Here is an 18,109-nt window from a genome sequence, read left to right as displayed (position 1 = left end):
TAGTTTATTTTCTTCTATTTTTCGCCTTTTCTTCTTTCTTAAATCTTAAGTTTAAAGCAGGATTACATTTTTCTGATTCCCAAGTTGTATATTCTATAGGACAACCAATAGCCAATACACAAAGAGGAATAACAGAGAAGGTCAAAGTAATTTAGAATCTGGGTTATTTGCCACTAACTACTAGGTAAACTCTCATCTCTTTTGTGTCTGTATTAGGACTCATAAGTCTTCAATAACCTAAGATTATGATCACAGTAAGAATACCTGAAATAATTGTCCTAATTCTTCTATTTTGTAATAGAACAAAATTTCCCTATATCAGCCAAATTCTAATGTAAGATTATAATGGATGTTCTCTTTTGTTTTTATTTATTTTTTCTTTTTCTCACCCCCAAAGCTAATCCATCTCTTTTCTTTTTAATGTGAGAAAAAAAATTATATAGAGTTGTGTTACACTATTCTCTTCCGTTTTCTGTACTTTGTTTTGTTGGTTTGTTTGTACACTGTAATTTACATAGAGCAAAATTCACACTTTTTAGAAATATAGTTCAATGAGTTTTGACAAATTTACGCAATTGTATAATTACCACCACACTCAAGATATAAACCATTTCCATCACCTTCAATCATGGCTCCAAGCTCCTTGGTAATTAAATTATACCCTACAACCTGCTCCCTGGCACCACTGGTCTAATACCTGTCCTTAGTTTTTCTTTTTCTCAAATGCCCTATAATTGGAATCCAACAGTATGTAGCTTTTTGCGTTTGGCCTTTTCCTTAGCATGATACTTTTTAGATCCCTCCTTGTTGCTTCATGTATAACTAGTACATTCCTTTTTATTGCTGAGTAGTATTCCATTGTATATTCCATGTGTAATTAGTTCATGTATGTACCAACTGTGTGTTTGTACAATTGGACTTTTTGGGTTGTTTCTGGGTTTTGACAAGTACGAACCAAGCTGCTAAAACATTCGTATACAGGTTTTTGTGTGGACATGTCTTCATTTTTCTTGGGTGAATAACTAGACATAGCATCATAGAATTGCATAGTAAGAACATATTCAACTTTATAAAAACCGCCAAACTATTTTCCAAAAAGGATTACTATTTTGCTGGTACATCTACTTTGGAAAAGTGATGTATGTACATTTCATTGTTCCATGTCCTTGTCAGAACTTGGCATTGTCATTTTTAAAGTGTTTTTTTTTAAAAAAATGACATTAAAAATACTTTTTTAGTATACCTTCTTTCACTTAGCATAATTGTTTTAAGATTCACCCATGTTTTTGTGTATTTCAGCAATTCATTTCTTTTTATTGCTGAGTAGTAGTCCATTGTATAAATATATTACAATTTACTTATCCATTCACCTGTTTATGGATATTTGAGTTATTTTCAGCTTTTGGATATTACAAATAAAGCTATTATGAACATTTGTTATGGTAGTTTTTTCATTGTTGCTGTTACACTGGATTTTTTACATTGGTAATCATGCCATTTGCAAATAAAGACAGTTCTACTTCTTCCTTTTGAATATGGATGTCTTCTATTTCTTTTTCTTGTCTGGTTGCTCTGGCTAGAAGCTTAAGTATGATGTTGAATAGAAGCGGTGAGAGTGGACATATCTCTCTTCTTTCTGATCTCAGAGTAAAATCATTCCGTTTTGCACTATTAAGTAGGATAGTAGTTGTAAATTTTTGATGGGTGACTTTTATCATGTTAAGGAGGATCTTTTTACTTCTGAGTTTGTTGAGAGATTTATATTAGAAACAGATCCTGGATTTTGCTGAATGTTCTTGCTGTGTCTATTGAGAGGGCTGCATTTTTTTCTACTTGACATATTAATTTATTTTCAAATATTAAACCAACTTTTGGATTTCTGAGATAAACCCTCCTTTGTTATGATATATTCTTTTTACATATTGTTGGATTTGATTTGCTAAATTTTGCTTAGAACTTTTATATCCGTGTTCATGAATGATACTAGTTTGTAGTTTTCTCTTCCTGAAATGTCTGTGTCAGGTTGTACTATAAGGGTAATACTGGTCTTAAAGAATGAGTTGGTAGTCTCTCTTTTCCAATTTTGTGGAAGAGTTTTTGTAGAATTTGGTATTGTTTCTTGCTAAATGTTAGAACTATCTAGTAAAGTCATCTAGACCTAAAATTTTCTTCATGAAGTGTTTTTAATTACAAATTTCTTTTCTTTAATTGTTATAGGGAAATTCAGTACTGATTTAGAAGTATTCTGTAAGTCTAATATGGGATGTGTTCATAAATATTTTCTAATTTACCATATGATGTCTTTGATCCATGAGGTACTTAGACATGTGTTGTTTAGGTTCCAAATATTTGGGAATTTTCCAGATATCTATTATTGATTTCTTTTTTTTTTTTTTAACTAAAGATCTCATTATTGATCCATTATTGATTTCTAATTAATTCCATTGTGGTCAGAAAACATATGTTGCATATCTTGAATTCTTTTATATTTATTGAAAATTATTTTTGGTTCAGAATATGGTCTATCTTGTTAAATTTTCCATGTGCAGTTTAAAATAATAACCATTTTGCTTTGTGCAGTGGAGAGTTCTATAAATGTCAATCAGTTCAAAATGGCTTGTAGTATTGTTCCAAGTCTTCTAATCCTTACTGATTTTCTGTCTTCTTGTTCTATTAACTATTGAGAGAAGAATATTGAAATCTCAAATTCATTGATTTCTCTTTGAAATTCTATCTTATTGCTATTTATTTCCAACTTGTCCCATCTGTTCTTTGTGCCCATTTTTCTACCTTCTGTTGGGTTATTTTTATGATTCCATTTTATTTCCTTTGTTGATTTATTAGCTATAACTCTTTTTTTTTTTTTTAGTGGCTTTTTTAGGGTTTGTAGCAAACTTCTTCAACTTTTCACAATCTACTTTCAAGTGATATAATACTTCATGTATATTACAAACAATCCCTGACTTACAATGGTTTTAATGTATAATTTTTCAACTTTGTGATGGTTTGAAAGCAATATGCATTCAATAGAAATCGTACTTTGAATTCCGGTATTGATCTTTTTTCAGGCTAGTGATATGCAGTATGATACTTTCATGATAGTGGGTGGCAGCAGAGAGCCTCAGCTCCCAGTTAGCCATATGATCATGATAGTGAACAACTGATCTCTATAATGTACTGTGTTGCCAGGTGATTTGGTGATTTGTCCAACTGTAGGCTAATGTAAGTGTTCTGAGCATGTTTAGGTAGGCTAGGCTAAGCTATGATGTTCAGTAGGTTAGGCGTATTAAATGCTTTCTTTTTTTTTTTTTTCCTGTTTTGAGATGAGGCCTTGCTCTGTCACTCAGGCTGGAGTGCAGTGGCAGGATCTTGGCTCAATGCAACCTCCGCACCCTAGGTTCAAGAATTCTTCCACCTCAGCCTCCCAAGTAGCTGGGACTACAGGTGTGCACCACCAGACCTGGCTAATTCTTTTGTATTTTTGGTAGAGATGGGATTTTACAATGTTGGCCAGGCTGACCTTGAATTCCTGGCCTCAGGTGATCTGCCTGTTTCAGCCTCCCAAGGTGCTGGGATTATAGGTGTGAGCCACTGCGCCCAGCTGCTTTTTCGACTTATGATATTTTCAACTTACTATGGGTTTATTTGATGCAACTCTTGACTTGTCAAAAGTCAAGATGTAGCTATAGAAGAAATTTACAGTAGCACAGTTCCATTATCTTTCCTAATTCTTCTATTTCTTCCCTACTGAACTTGTATATTTGTTGTCATAAATTTTATGTATACCTATGTTAAAAACCCTATAATACACTGTCATAATTTTTGTTTAAACAGTTTTCTTTTTAAGATACTTAAATACTCAGAAAAATCTTCTATGTTTATCCATGCAGTTACTACTTCCGGTGCCCTTTGTTTCTTTGTGAAAACATTTCCAGCTGGCATCAGTTTCCTTCTAACTTTAAGGATTCCCTTTAACATTTCTTGTAGTGCAGGTCAGCTAGTGATAAATTCTCTCAATTCTTTTATATCTGAAAATAATTTTACTTTGCCTTCATTTCTTAAATTTATTTCTATTGCGTATAGAATCCTAGGTTGACAGTTTTTTTTCTTTCAGTACTTTAAAGATGTTGCTACTGTTTTCTCATTTGCCATACTTCCAGAGAAATATGCTTGCCTTTGTTCCTCTTTATTTAATGTGACGTTTTTCTCTATCTGCTTTTAATATTTTTCTTAACCACTCGTTTTGAGTGTTTGATTTGTGATGGGTCTTGGTGTAGTTTTTTTTAATGCTTCTTGTGCTTAGGGTTTATTGAGCTTCTTGCATCTGTAAGCTCATAGTTTTTGTCAAATTTGGAAACTTTGTGGCCATTGTTAGTTAAATATTTTTTTGTCCGTCTCCTTGGGGATTCCAGCTCTGTCCTGTCTTTGGGGACATATATTTGCCTGTTTGAAGTTCTCCACAGCTCAGTGATACTCTTTTTTGTTCCCAGAAAATGGAAGAGGAGGAAATACTCCTTCCCCAACTTTTTTTGTTTTCATTAACAAACTTTATTTTTTAGAGCAGTTTTAGGTTCACAACAAAATTGAGTGGAAAGTACAGAGAGTTTCCATCTGTCACACATCCCTACACATGCACAACCTCTCCCACTATTAACATCCTTCACCATGGTGTACATTTGTTACAATTGATGAACCCATGTTGACACATTATTATCACCCAAAATTCATAGTTTCCATTAGAGTTCACTTTTAGCATTGCACATTCTATGGGTTTTGACATATGTATGACATGTATGCACAATTACAGTATCATACAGGATACTTCACTGCTCTAAAAATCCTCTGTGCTTCACCTATTCATCCCCCTCTTCCCCCTAAGCCCCTGGCAACCACTCATTGTTTTACTGCCTCCATAATTTTGCTTTTTCCGGAATGCCATATAGTTGGAATCAGGGAGTATGTAACCTTTTCTGACAGTCTTCTTTCACATAATAATGTGTGTTTAAGGCTCCTTCATGTCTTTTCTTGGCTTCATAGCTTATTTCTTTTTAGTGCTGAATAATATCCCATTATCTGGATATACTGCACTTTATGTATTCATTCACCTACTGGATAGCTTGGTTGCTTCTAGGTTTTGGCAATTCTAAAAAACGCTGCTATAAACATTTGTGTGCAGGGTTTTGTGTGGGCATAAGTTTTCAACTCATCTGAGTAAATACCGAGGAGCACAATTGCTGAATTGTATGGTAAGAGTGTGTTTAGTTTTGTAATAAACTGTCAGACTGTTTCCCAAAATAGCTGTATCATTTTGCATTCCCATCAGCAATGAATGAGAGCTCCTGTTGTTCCACATCCTTCCAAGCATTTAATGTTCTCAGTGTTTTGAATTTTGGCCATTCTAATACATGAATGACATTGTTGCTTTAATTTGTAACACCCTAATAATATATAATGTTGAACATCTTTTCATATGCTTACTTGTCATTTATATATCTTCTTTGGTGAGAGGTGTTTTTTCAGGTTTTTGCCCATTTTTTAATCAGGTTGTTCATTTTTTTATTGCTGAGTTTTAAGAGTTTTTTGTGTATTTTGTATAATGATTCTTTATCGATGTGTCTTCTGTAACTATTTTCTGAGTCTATGGCTTTCCTTATTCTCTTGACATTGTCTTTTGCAGAGCAGATGATTTTAATTTTAATGAAGTCCAGCTTATCAATTGTATTTTCCACTAATTGTGCCTTTGGTGTTGTATCTAAAGGATCATCACCATAATCAAGGTCATCTAGGTTTTCACCTATGTCATCTTCTAGGAATTTTATAGTTTTACATTTTACATTTAGGTCTATGATCCACTTTCAGTTCATTCTTGTGAAGAGTATACAGTCTGTATTGGCATTCATTTTCAGTTGTTCCAGAATTATTTGTTGAAAAGACTATCTTTGCTTCATTGTATTGCCTTTGCTCTTCTGTCAAAGACCGGTTGACTCTATTTAGGTGAGTCTATTTCTGGGCTTTGTATTTTGTTCTACTGATCAATTTTTCTGTTATTTTGTCAATATCATCCTGTCTTGATTATGGAAGCTTTATAATAAGTCATGAAATTGGGTGTTATCAGTCCTCTGAGTTTGTTCTTATCCTTCAATATTGAGTTGGCTATTCTGGGTGTTTTGTGTCTCCACATAAAATTCAGAATCAGTTTGTTGATATTCACAAAATAACATGCTTGGATTTTGACTGGAATTGCATTGAATCTCTGGATTAAGTTGGGACATCTTGACAATATTTCATCTTCCTATGAATGAACATGGAGTATCTCTTCAGTTATTTATTTTTTCTTTTATTTCTTTCATCAGAGTCTTATAGTTTTCCTCATATAGATTTTATACCTGTTAGATTTATACCTAAGTATTTTATTTTGGGAGGTGTGAATATAAACGGTAATATGTTTTTAATTTTAAATTCCACTTGTTTACTGCTAGTATAAAGGAAAACAATTGGCTTTTGTATGGGGACATTGTATTATCCTGCAGCCTTGCTATAAATTATTAGTTTCAGGAGTTTTTGTATCCATTCTTTTAGATTTTCTACACAGACAGACATGTTATCTGTGAACTAAGACCATTTTATTCCTTCCTTCCCAATTTACATACCTTCTTTTCTTCTTTTATTGCATTAGCTAAGCCTTCCAGTACAATGTTAAAAAGCAGTAATGAGAGGGGTACACTCTTGCCTTATTTCTGATGTTTGTGAGAAAGCATCAAGTTTCTCATTGTTAAGTGTAACTTTAGCTGTTGGTTTTTTTTGTTTTTGTTTTTTTTGGGGTAGATTTTTTTTTAATCAAATTGAAGACATTTCCCTGTATTTCTATTTCACTTAGAGTCTTCATCATGCATTTTGTCAAAGATTCTTTATTCACCCATTGATGGAATCATGTGATTTTTCTCCTTTAGCCTGTTGATGTGGTGGATTACATTAATTGATTTTCAAATTTTGAGCCAGGCTTGTATACCTAGAATAAGTTCCACTTGGTTTTGGTGTAGAATTCTTTTTATACATTGTTAGGTTTGATTTGCTAATGTTTTATTCAGGATTTTTCTATCTATGTTTATGAGAGATATTGGTCTGAAATTTTCTGATTTTGGTATTAGGATAAAGCTGCTCTCATAGATTGAATTAGGAAGTATTCTGAAAGAGATTAAGGCACAAATTCTTCCTTAAATGTTTGGTAGAATTTATCATCAAACCCATTGCGGCCTGTTACCTGCTGTTTTGGAAGGTTATTAATTATTGATTCAATTTGTTTAAGAGATATAATCCTTTTCTGATTGCCTGTTTCTTCTTGTGTGAATTTTGGAAGATTGTATCTTTCAAGGAGTAGGTCCATTTCAACTAGGGTGTGAAATTTATGGGCATAGAGTTGTTCATAATATCCCTTAACTATCTTTTTAATGTTAATGGGATTTGTTGTAATGTCCCTCTTTTATTTCTGTTAATTAGTCTTGACTCTTCTTTTCCTAGTTAGCCTGGCTAGAGGGTTATAAATTTTATTGATATTTACAAAGAACCAACTTTTGTTAATTTTCTCTATTAATTTCCTGTTTTAAATTTCATTTATTTTTGCTCTAATTTGTATCATGTCTTTTATCTGTTTACTTTGAATTTAATTTATTCTTATTTCTCTTGTTTTCTAAGATGGAAACTTTGATTACTAGTTTTATGCCTTTCCTATTTTTAAATATATTCAGTCATTGCTATTAATTTCCTTCTAAACACTGCTTTTACTGCATCCTAAAAATTTTGATATGTTGTGTTTTCATTTTCATTTAATTCAATATATTTTAAATTTTCTTTTAAGATGTCTTCTTTGAAGTATGTTGTTTAATCTTTAAGAATTTGAGGGATTTTCAGCTATTTTTCTGTTATTCATCTATTCTTAATTTCACTTCTGTAATTTATTTTTGGTTTAATTCCATTGTCTCTGAAAGCAGATATTGTATGATTTCTATTTTTAAAAATTTATTAAGGTGTTTTTATGGCTTAGAATGTGGTCTATTTTGGTGAATATGCTATGTGTGCTTGAAAAGAATGTGTAATATGCTGCTATTGGATGAAGTAGTCTATAGATGTTAGTTATGTACAATTGATTGATAGTGCTGTTGAGTTCAGCTATGTCCTTACTGATTTTCTGTCTGCTGAATCTCTATTTCTGATAGAGGAATGTCGAAGTCTCTGACTGTAATAGTGAATGCATCTATTTTTCATTGCCATTCTATCGGTTTTGTCTCATATATTTTGAGGCTCTGTTGTTAGGTGCATATATGTTAAGGATTATTATGCCTTCTTGTAGTATTGACCCATTTATCATTATGTTATCCTCCTTTTTATTCAAGATAAATGTCTTTGCCTTGTAGTCTGCATTGTCTGAAGTTAATATCGTTACTCATACTTTCTTTTGTTTAGTCTTAGCCCAGTATGTCTCTCTCCAGCTCTATACGTTTAAGGATGCAACTTTATATTTAAAGTGGGTTTCTTATAGTCAGCATATCTTTCGGTCATGTTTTTGCTCCACTCTGACAATCTTGAGCTTTTAATTTGTATATTTGGAACATTGACATTTAAAGTAAACATTGACATAGCTGGATCAATATCTGTCATATTTGTTATTGTTTTCTATTGGTTGCCCTTCTTTGTCTCTATTATTTCTTCTACATTTTTTTCTGCCTTTTGTGGTTTTAATTAAGCATTCCATGTGATTTCATTTTCTCTCCTTTATTAGCATATTAATTGTACTTCATATTTTTTAAACTTTTTAAAGTGGTTTCCCTAGCTTACAATATACATTTATAATTAACCCAGCTTTACTTCAAGTAACACTACAGTGGTTCACAAGTAGTGCACATACTTTAAAATAACAAAATATTCCTAATTCTTCTCTCCTATTTTTTGTATTATTGCTGTCATTCATTTCACTTATATATAAACATACATAAATATAAATATAAGCTACATAATTGAATATATCGTTGCTTTTATCATTTTGAACAAAATGTTATTTGTTAAATCAATTGAGAATGTGAAAAATGAAGTTTATTTTACTTTCACTTATTCACTATTTGATACTCTTTCTTTCTTTACGTAGATCTAAGTTTCTGACATACGTTATTTTCCTTTTTTCTGAAGAAGATCTTTAACACTTTTTGCAAGACAGATACATTGGCAACAAATTCCCTAAATTTTTGTTTGTCTGTGAAAGTCTTTATTTCTCCTTCACTTTTGAAAGATAATTGAAAGATAATTTCAGAGGGCACAGAATTCTAGGTTGATGGGTTTTTACTCTGAAAACTTTCAATGTGTGACTTCACTCTCATATTTCAGCAGTTTTCCCTGTATCCTCACTTCTCTGACATATCTAAAAGGAGTTGCTGATTTTTCAGTTTGTCCAGCTTTTTGCTTGTTGTTTGGATAGAGTGGCAACTTCTAAGCGATTACATGCCAGAATGAAAACTGGAAATCTGATTCTTTAAATTTTTTTGGACTTTTTCTCTTGTGTTTCATTTTGGATCATTTCTATTGCTATGTCTTCAAATTCACCTGCAATGTCTAATTAGCCATTAATTCCATCTACCATATTTTTTTGAGACATTTTATTGTTTTCATCTGCAGGTGATTTGATTTGGATCTTTTTATGTTTTTCTACTTGATCACTTTTTTCACTTAACTTTCTCTGTTTAATTCAAATGGAGAGCTCAACATTTCTCCACCTAACTTTTTGAACATATGGAATACAGTTAAAACAATTATTTACATATGCTTGACTCCTAAATCTAATTTACATGTGAGATCTGAGTTGGCTGTAACTGACTTTTCTCCTCATTTTGAGCTGTGTTTTCCTGCTTATTTCTCTACCATAATCTTTGATTGGATGGTAAGATATTGCTAATTTTGCCATGTTGGGTGCTTGATATTTTTGTATTCCTATATAAATCTTCAGCTTTGTTTTGAAATGCAATTAAATTGTTTGGAAATTGATTGAATCTTTTACACTTGTTTTTAATGACTTTTAGGTGGGTCCATGACGGTGCTCAGTCTAGGATTAATTGTTCCTGCCATCGAGGCAAGGCCTTTCTGAGTACTCTACTCAATGCACTGTGAATGATGAGGTTTTCACATCTAGCTAGGGGGAACAGGCACTACTATTGGCCTTGTGTCTGTGTCAGTCCTCTTTAATCCTTTCAGATGGTTCTTTCTTAGATCTTGGGTAGTTTCCTCATAAATGTGAACTGATCTTTGCTGAATACTTGAGGGAGATCCTCTGCAGAGCTCCAGGGGCGATTGCTCTGCTCTCTCCTCCAGTATACATAGTATGTATCTAATGAACTCTAGCTGCTTTGGTCTCCTTGTACAATGAGAGTCCTAAATTTAGGGAGTCCACTGGGTTCTGTCCAGGTTTTCTTCCTTGTGCCACTGTCTGGATACTCTTCTATGGCAATAAACTTGAGGCAATTATAGGGCTCACTTCATTTGTTTATCATATTTCATAGTCACTGTCTTTCACTATCTGATGTCCAATGTCTTGAAAACCATTGTTCATATAGTATGTCTATTTTGGGGGTTATTTGAAGTGAGTAGGTATATCTAGTCCCTGTTATTCAATTCTGGCTGAAAGTAGAAGTCTCAGTCTGTTTTTTGGTTTTTTTTTTAAGTTTTGTGTTTTTTTTTTAGATAGAATCTCGCTCTGTTGCCCAGCTGGAGTACAGTGGCGTGATCTCAGCTCCCTGCAACCTCCGCCTCCTGGGTTCAAGCAATTCTCCTGCCTCAGCCTCCCGAGTAGCTAACATTATAGGCGTGCACCACCATATCTGGCTAATACTTTTGTATTTTTAGTAGAGACAGGGCTTCACCATGTAGGCTCAGTTTGGTCTGGAACTCCCGACATCAGGTGATGTGCCCACCTCAGCCTCCCAAAGTGCTGGTATTATAGGCTTGAGCCACTGTGCCCAGACTCATGTCTTCTTTTTAAATGTAAAACTTTGTTTTTGTTTTTATTTTTGTAGAAAGTGAGAGGCTCACACCTGAGCTGGCACTGCTCTACCATTGCACCCTCACTTGTCTTTCTCCCCATCATTCACTTTGCCCCAGCCATGCTTGCTGGCTTTCCTTCTGTTCCTCCAACACATCAGGCTCATTCTCTCCCCTTGGCTTTGGCACTTGTAAGCGCCTCCACCTGGAAATCTCTTCTCATTGATCTTCACATAATGGGTTCCTTGTTCTTCACAGAGGCTGCCATTGACTATGCAGTCACTTGCTATCATATCATTCTCTTTTATTATCTTCTGGTATTCATTGCTATCCAATGTGGCTTTGTTCATTTATTTATTTAGTAATTCATTGTCTATTTCTTTTTCATCTCCCCAATTCCCATTAGAATAAAAATGAGGCCTTGTTCACTGTGCATAAAAATATGCTTTGCTATATAATAGTCAGAAATATGAGAAGTGAATTAATGATGATCAGATTTGCCTGAAAATCAGTCATCTTTTTCAAAGGAATTACATCTGTACTGTACTGCTGTACCTTTTTTCATTTTCTCCTTTCATCTGACTAATGGAGGGCAAGAGGTGGGACAGGCAGTGTCTATGCATATGTGTGTGTGCATGTGAGTGTGTGCATGCATAAAACAAACCTTATCTGCCCGGCTCCAAATGGCTTTAGGAGGTGGTTCTCCGCTGATAGGGATCTCAAGACGAAGCTTGCTTCCTGCAATCACTGTCACTGTATTGTCAGCATCAAGACCATCCAGGATGATCTTAGGAGGATCTAGAATATTAAGCATGGTCTTTGTTATCAGACAGTCATTTCTGTGTAAATATCTCCACTAATGTTTGGATAGTATCATGGTAGTAATCACTATTTTATTTGATCAAAAAGAATATAGGAGGGGTCAAGATAGTTGGTGCCTGGCACCTTGCAAAACAATTTTATTGCAAGGTGTTGGTATTAATCACCAATCGTTCTGATTGGTGATTAATACCAATTGATGTATTTTTCCTTAAATGTCACTTAGTTCTGAATATATTATAATTCCATGGGAAGCAAAAGCAAACAAAAAAGAACACAACTATGCAATGACTTATTTACTTACCAATAACATGAACTTTGGCAGGCAGAGTAATATTGTAGGCATCAGGTGCAAATACATAATCACCTTCATCTTCAATGAGGGCATTGGCTATCACTAGCTTGTGGATTCTAAGGAAACAATGAAAACAAATTTCTAAGACTGCAAAGATTTAAATTATATATGACCCAAACTGAAAAGACACTTCGCCTTTATCTGATTAACGTCTTTAGTGCAGGAGAGAGAGGGAGGGAGAGGGAGAAAGAGAGAGAGAAAGAGGGGAGAGAAAGGGAGAGAGAAAGGGAGAGAGGATGAGAAGCCTTAATTATCCTATTTATTGATATAAATTAAATTAAATCTTTATTTTGGACAATATGGAATTATCTCCACAAATACAATCTGTTTATTGTGTATGCAGATTCTATTATTCTTTTTTCAACTCATAGCTTTAAAAAGGCTAAAATAGAACATATCAATAATGCTATACTTTAAGATTCAAGAGATTGCCAAGAATAATCTTGATTATGGCTTTATATGACAAACCCTAAGAACAATAGTTATTAACTTTATTGGGATCACAAACCCGTGAATATCTAATGGACACTATGAATCCTTTCTATGTAAAAAGTATGTATTTTTGTACACACAGAATTTTCTCATAATTTCACAGTAGTTATGGGTCTTCCTAAGTCCATTTATGATATCCTAAAAGTCCACGAATTTAGAATTAAACTCTTGCCTTAGATCTTTGCCAGATTCTAGGATATTATGTCCCCTACACAAATAAAGATTTATGGGAAAGCACTGTGATGCTTATTGGTTAGAGATAGTTAATCCATTAGATCAGGTCCTCAATTAGAATTCGTATTTTTCCTCTAACATCATATTTATTATTTATATTAGAGACAGGGTCTCATTCTATTCTCCAGGCTGGAGTGCGGTGGCGTGATCTCAGCTCACTTCAACCTCCCCCTACTGGGCTCAAGCCATCTTTCCACCTCCCAAGTAGTTGGGACTACAGGTACATGCCACCATGCCTGGCTAATTTTTGTGTTTTTTGTAGAGAAAAAGTTTGCCGTGTAGCCCAGGAACTCTTCAACTCCCAAGCTCAAGTGATCTGTCTGCCTCAGCCTTGGGATTACAGGCATGAGCTATGGTGCCTGACCTCTAACTTCATGTTTAGATGGAAAAAGAGTCAATGCATTAGACAAAGCATCATAATATTAGGTACAGATACAGGATTAGGAGTAGGACATGCTGTACAACGGAGAAATCACATCTTCTCGCTAGTATGTGTGATAGTTTCAGATGTGGATGATTTGATTTGGATCAGATTTGGTGACCTATCTGATAGATCACCAAATAGGTGATCAGATTGGATCACCTACAATCTGATCTATTTGATGATCTCCCTATGGCTACCCTTCAAACATCCTCACCAAATGTGTAATTTAGAAAATGGAGAAAGTAGAGATGGGGTCAAACCTCACTTGCAGGTCACCTGGCTTGCTTACCTTCCCTTGTGAACCACCTTTAGACGGTCACTCTCCTGAACAGGTAGGCCATTTTTAGTCCATTTTCCTGATATGTTTTCAGAGATTTCACACTTCAGGCAGATTTCTTTTCCAAGATTTACAGTCTGATCAGTCAGAGGTGTCAAAATCTTCAGAGGTTTCACTGTAGAAATGATAGACCAACACAAATGCCAAGCCCAAACTTCCAACAGGCCAAGATGGTGGCATTTCACAATGGTATAGTGAGCTCTGCTACTATGCTTGTTTTGAAAGTGAGAAGTTGTACCAATACAATTAATTTATTAGGGGATAATTTCACATTTGATTATGAACAATTTTATTCCTTAGAAAAACTAGGTGAATGCAGAAAACTGCATCTAGCTGAAATGAGCCAGTAAGGAATGCACAAAATCCACAGACTCATACCTCAAACATCTATCAGCTACGTCAGTTCCTCCCATGTGATATAAGCCATGCCCATTTACAGCTGAAGTCACAACTACCCATTTGATTTTGAATAATCCTCTTTCTAATGCTTCACAATAGCTCTCAAGCCACAACACTTCCAACACTACTTCCATAAGCAAATTTTGGGTCTTTTTCAATGTTAAATGCCATATATATCATAATATTTATTAACCATTTAGCATGTGTAAAAGTGTGCTACTACTTATTAAGTTTTATATTTAAAAAAAAATATGTCTCTGACTGATACGGTTTGGCTGTACCCCCATCCAAATCTCATCTTGAATTGTAGTTCCCATAATCCTTATGTGTCATGGGAGGGACTCGGTGAAAGGTGATTGAATCATGGGGCCGGTTACCCCCACCCTGCTGTTCTTGTGATAGTGAGTGAGTTCTCATGAGATCTGATGGTTTTATAAGGGACTTTTCCCTCTTTTGCTTGGCACTTCTCCTTGCTGCTGCCATGTGAAGAAGGACATGTTTGCTTTCCCTTCTGCCATGATTGTAAGTTTCCTGAGGCCTCCCCAGCCATGCAGACCTGTGAGTCAATTGAATTTCTTTCCTTTATAAATTACCAGTTTTGGGTATGCCTTTATTAGCAGCATGAGAACAGACTAATACAAAATTCTTGAGTGTTGTGCTCATAATCCCATTTCCCCTATAAACCCTGTGGTTTTTATTGCATGATTTGCATAGCATAATTATTTTTAGAAATGTACATGTTACATCATAGCAGAACTGGTTGTAATTGCTTTAAAGGGATACACATCAGATAAGGATCTGTTTATGACTGGAAGACTTCTTGATGTTAAACTAAAATGGCCACAGTTCCATAAAGCATAAGGAATGTATTGGGATTGCTCCTGAATAATTCAATGATTATATGAATTGCAACTACACTAAGCAACAAATAAGGAAGTAAGATTTCTGCTCTTTTTGTGATATTTGCTGTTTTAATTTTTATGGCAAACTGGAAGAGATTCTGCCATTGCTAACTGACTAGTAGTAGAGGGCATTGAAAGAAGTATATTAATTCTCTCATGCCTCTGAAGCCTACTAGCAAATTCGCTCTTAAAATCTTCTCAATTGAGCCTCCTTGGTTTAAAGTACTTTCTTCTCATACTAAATGTAATCACAGAGTGTTGAATGTTTATTTGATAAATAGATAGCAAACATTATCAGGATATGATATCACATCTAAGTATTTACCCCATATTTATATGGTCTTGGGATTATAACTTTTCTGGCAGGTGATTTTTATACTTCCTTCCTAATATTGGCACTCTACTATTAAATTGACTGTGGTTCCTTCCTCAAACACCCTGATTGATCTGACATACACACTTAGCTAGAATGAAATCCATTTTACATACTTATAATCATTGTAAGCAGAAATAAAATATATTGAAACTTTTCTAAACACCACATCATTAGTAAGCCCACTTAGAAGACATCTAAAGAAGTCTCACTTACAGCCAACACTAAGTTTAGCAGATGATTGTCCTCCTGTTGTCATTACTGAATATTCTGCAGAGTCAGCCTTTGTTGCTCCCTCTATGATTAGGATGTGTTTTTTACCATCGACTTTAATTCGGTATCTTGATTTTGGACCAGGGATAATCTCTTCACCATTCTTAAACCTGAATTAAAATGAAATATAGAAAAGGTTTATAATCCTTCAGGAAAAATACCTTGTCACTCTAGTTTATTGCAAGGTCCTGAAGAATTTCTGGCAGATATTAGACACCCAATAACTCTTTGTTAAATTTAAAAACGTATGAATCAATCTCTGTATCCATCAATAGATTCATAATGTAACAAATATTGTCTACAAAATTGTGCTAAAAGAACACGAGCCACCTGTTTGCACTAAAAATGAATCAGATGCAACTGCTAAGAGTGGATATTACCCACATTTAGGCTCTTGAAGCACACTAGTAAGAATATCGCGTAACGCATTTTAAAGATAACTATGATTCTCTATTAGAATGAACAATCTACATGTAACAATTAATACAAATCCTGCTTTGCAATTTACTATACCTTTCAACATAACATTTCATTTTAAGATTTAAAATTTCTAGTTTTTAATTTTAAGGTTACTCACAAGGAAACTCAGAAAACACTCTCCACCTGAGCAAAACAAATAAGCTCTTATTTCCAAAAGCAGTTGGGGATTCTCAGTGTAAAATTTTCCCCCTGAGGTACTATGAAAATAAAGTGACTAGGGGTTAAATTAAAAAATACATACTTGGGTAAACTTGAGTCATCCACTTAGTAGTGAGTGCCCATTTCCCTACCCTTACCCACATAGATTTCTGTTGTTTTTTTTCAGTCTCACAAGTGGAAAAATCCCAGCATCTTAGTATACTTTTGTTATCTCTACTGATGAGGTGGAGATTATTTTCAAAGGTTTAAAAGCTATTCATACTTCCTGTTCTATCAACTATGAAGGTACAAATTTTGTCCATTAAAAATGGACAGACTTCATTAAGGCTATTTACCATTTTACATTGGCATCATCTTCAGACACCTCACATTCTAATTCCACTCTTTCCCCACAATAAGCGTTTGTATCTTCCAGCTGTTTGGTCACCATAATTGGAGGTTCTAGCATACAAAAAGGGGAAATCAGAATCATTAAATATCCAAAGCCTATCCCATGAGCCCTGATTTGTTAACAGATGAAAAACCAATGGTAAGAAAGCAACATCTATAGTTGACATGGTGATAAAAGTGAGTTTTTTGTTTTTGTTATTGTTTTGCGACAGAGCCTTGCTCTGTTGCGCAGGCTGGGGTGCAGTGGCATGATCTTGGCTCAATACGACCTCCACCTCCTGGGTTCAAGTGATTCTCCTGCCTCAGCCTCCCGAGTAGCTGGGATTACAGGTGCATGCCACCACAGCCAGCTAATTTTTGTATTTTTAGTAGAAACGGGATTTCACTATGTTGGCCAAGCTGGTCTTGAACTCCTGACCTCAAGTGATCACCTACCTCAGCCTCCCAAAGTTCTGGTATTACAGACATGAGCCACTGTGCCTGGCTGTGAGTTTTTTCTTAAAATGTCTGTTCTTGGCAAAATAAATAGCTAGCAAGCCTGGGTAAATTTTTCCAATTTTTTTATAATTCTCCAAGTCAAATAAATTATTGTTCTCAAGAACAAACAAAACATATATCAAATATTATTCTTTTAACAAAGAAGACACTAAGTGATAGACATTTCTGATGAAGGAGAATATACAAAACTCAAATCTTTGATCCTAGCTCCAGATAGATGATAGAGATTTCAGAGTTGTCTGTAATCAGAAGTCCTCATTAAGAAAATAGGCAAAACATGGCTTCATTCACACCCTCCAGTTCTTTTCACAATGTCTTAGTACCTGATGATTTTCAGTGTGCTTGGGGCCAATCACTTATTAATGAAGCCGGTTTCAGGAGAAACCTATTTGTAATCAACTGAGTATGTGAAACAAGGATTATCCAGTAAAATCTGTTGGGTTTCAAAGCTATAGCTAGAATAATTATATTTGCAAAATAGTGCTAGGCTTGAGTCAAAACCATGAGGCATTTGTACTCAACAGGTTTTCTTTCTCCCCTTTGCTGTTCTAGTCTTCAACAAACCAGAAGACTCTTGGGATCCATAATAGCTGCCAGTGTAGAGGAGTCTCAGTTACTTTCACTTTGATCATTATCCCTGGGAGATGGAGCCAACAGCTCCTGGTGACCACAGTAAGAAATTTCATTTTTACCTCTTACGAAGAGTTCAGTTGAACATTTCTCATCACCAGCTGTCACGTAATACTCTGAATCATCTGTCATCTGACAGTTATTGATAAACATGATTCTCTGGCATCCTTTGTGTTCAAAGATGTATCTGTTTTGAATAGGAGGAAAATAAACAGAGTCTGCGAATGTGATTTTATTCTTTATTGCCAGTAAATTTGGTTTATAATTTGGTAGTGTTTGAAAGTCAGGGATCTATTATTTTTTTATCTTGTGACAGGGTCTTGCT

General features: G+C 34.6%; 1 protein-coding gene across 17 annotated transcripts in view; it reads right to left on the bottom strand.

Moving 5' to 3' along the window:
• MYBPC1 (myosin binding protein C1) overlaps positions 1-18,109 on the bottom strand; it is a 101,598-nt gene that overhangs the window by 31,271 nt on the left and 52,218 nt on the right. For all 17 annotated transcript variants that reach the window (XM_032299208.1, XM_032299223.1, XM_032299219.1 and 14 more), the window contains 6 exons: positions 17,847-17,971; positions 16,602-16,707; positions 15,571-15,737; positions 13,633-13,795; positions 12,143-12,249; positions 11,684-11,817 (listed from right to left, as the gene is read on the bottom strand). In XM_032299208.1, coding sequence (XP_032155099.1) covers positions 11,684-11,817; positions 12,143-12,249; positions 13,633-13,795; positions 15,571-15,737; positions 16,602-16,707; positions 17,847-17,971 — 802 coding nt within the window. The remainder of the gene's footprint in view (positions 1-11,683; positions 11,818-12,142; positions 12,250-13,632; positions 13,796-15,570; positions 15,738-16,601; positions 16,708-17,846; positions 17,972-18,109) is intronic.

The sequence above is a fragment of the Sapajus apella genome, unplaced genomic scaffold, assembly GCF_009761245.1.
Source record: "Sapajus apella isolate SASKATOON/1434 unplaced genomic scaffold, GSC_monkey_1.0 scaffold2, whole genome shotgun sequence".
NCBI classification, from domain to species: domain Eukaryota; kingdom Metazoa; phylum Chordata; class Mammalia; order Primates; family Cebidae; genus Sapajus; species Sapajus apella.
Note: the sequence above shows the minus strand (reverse complement) of the source record. Positions and strands in the feature narration are given on the sequence as shown.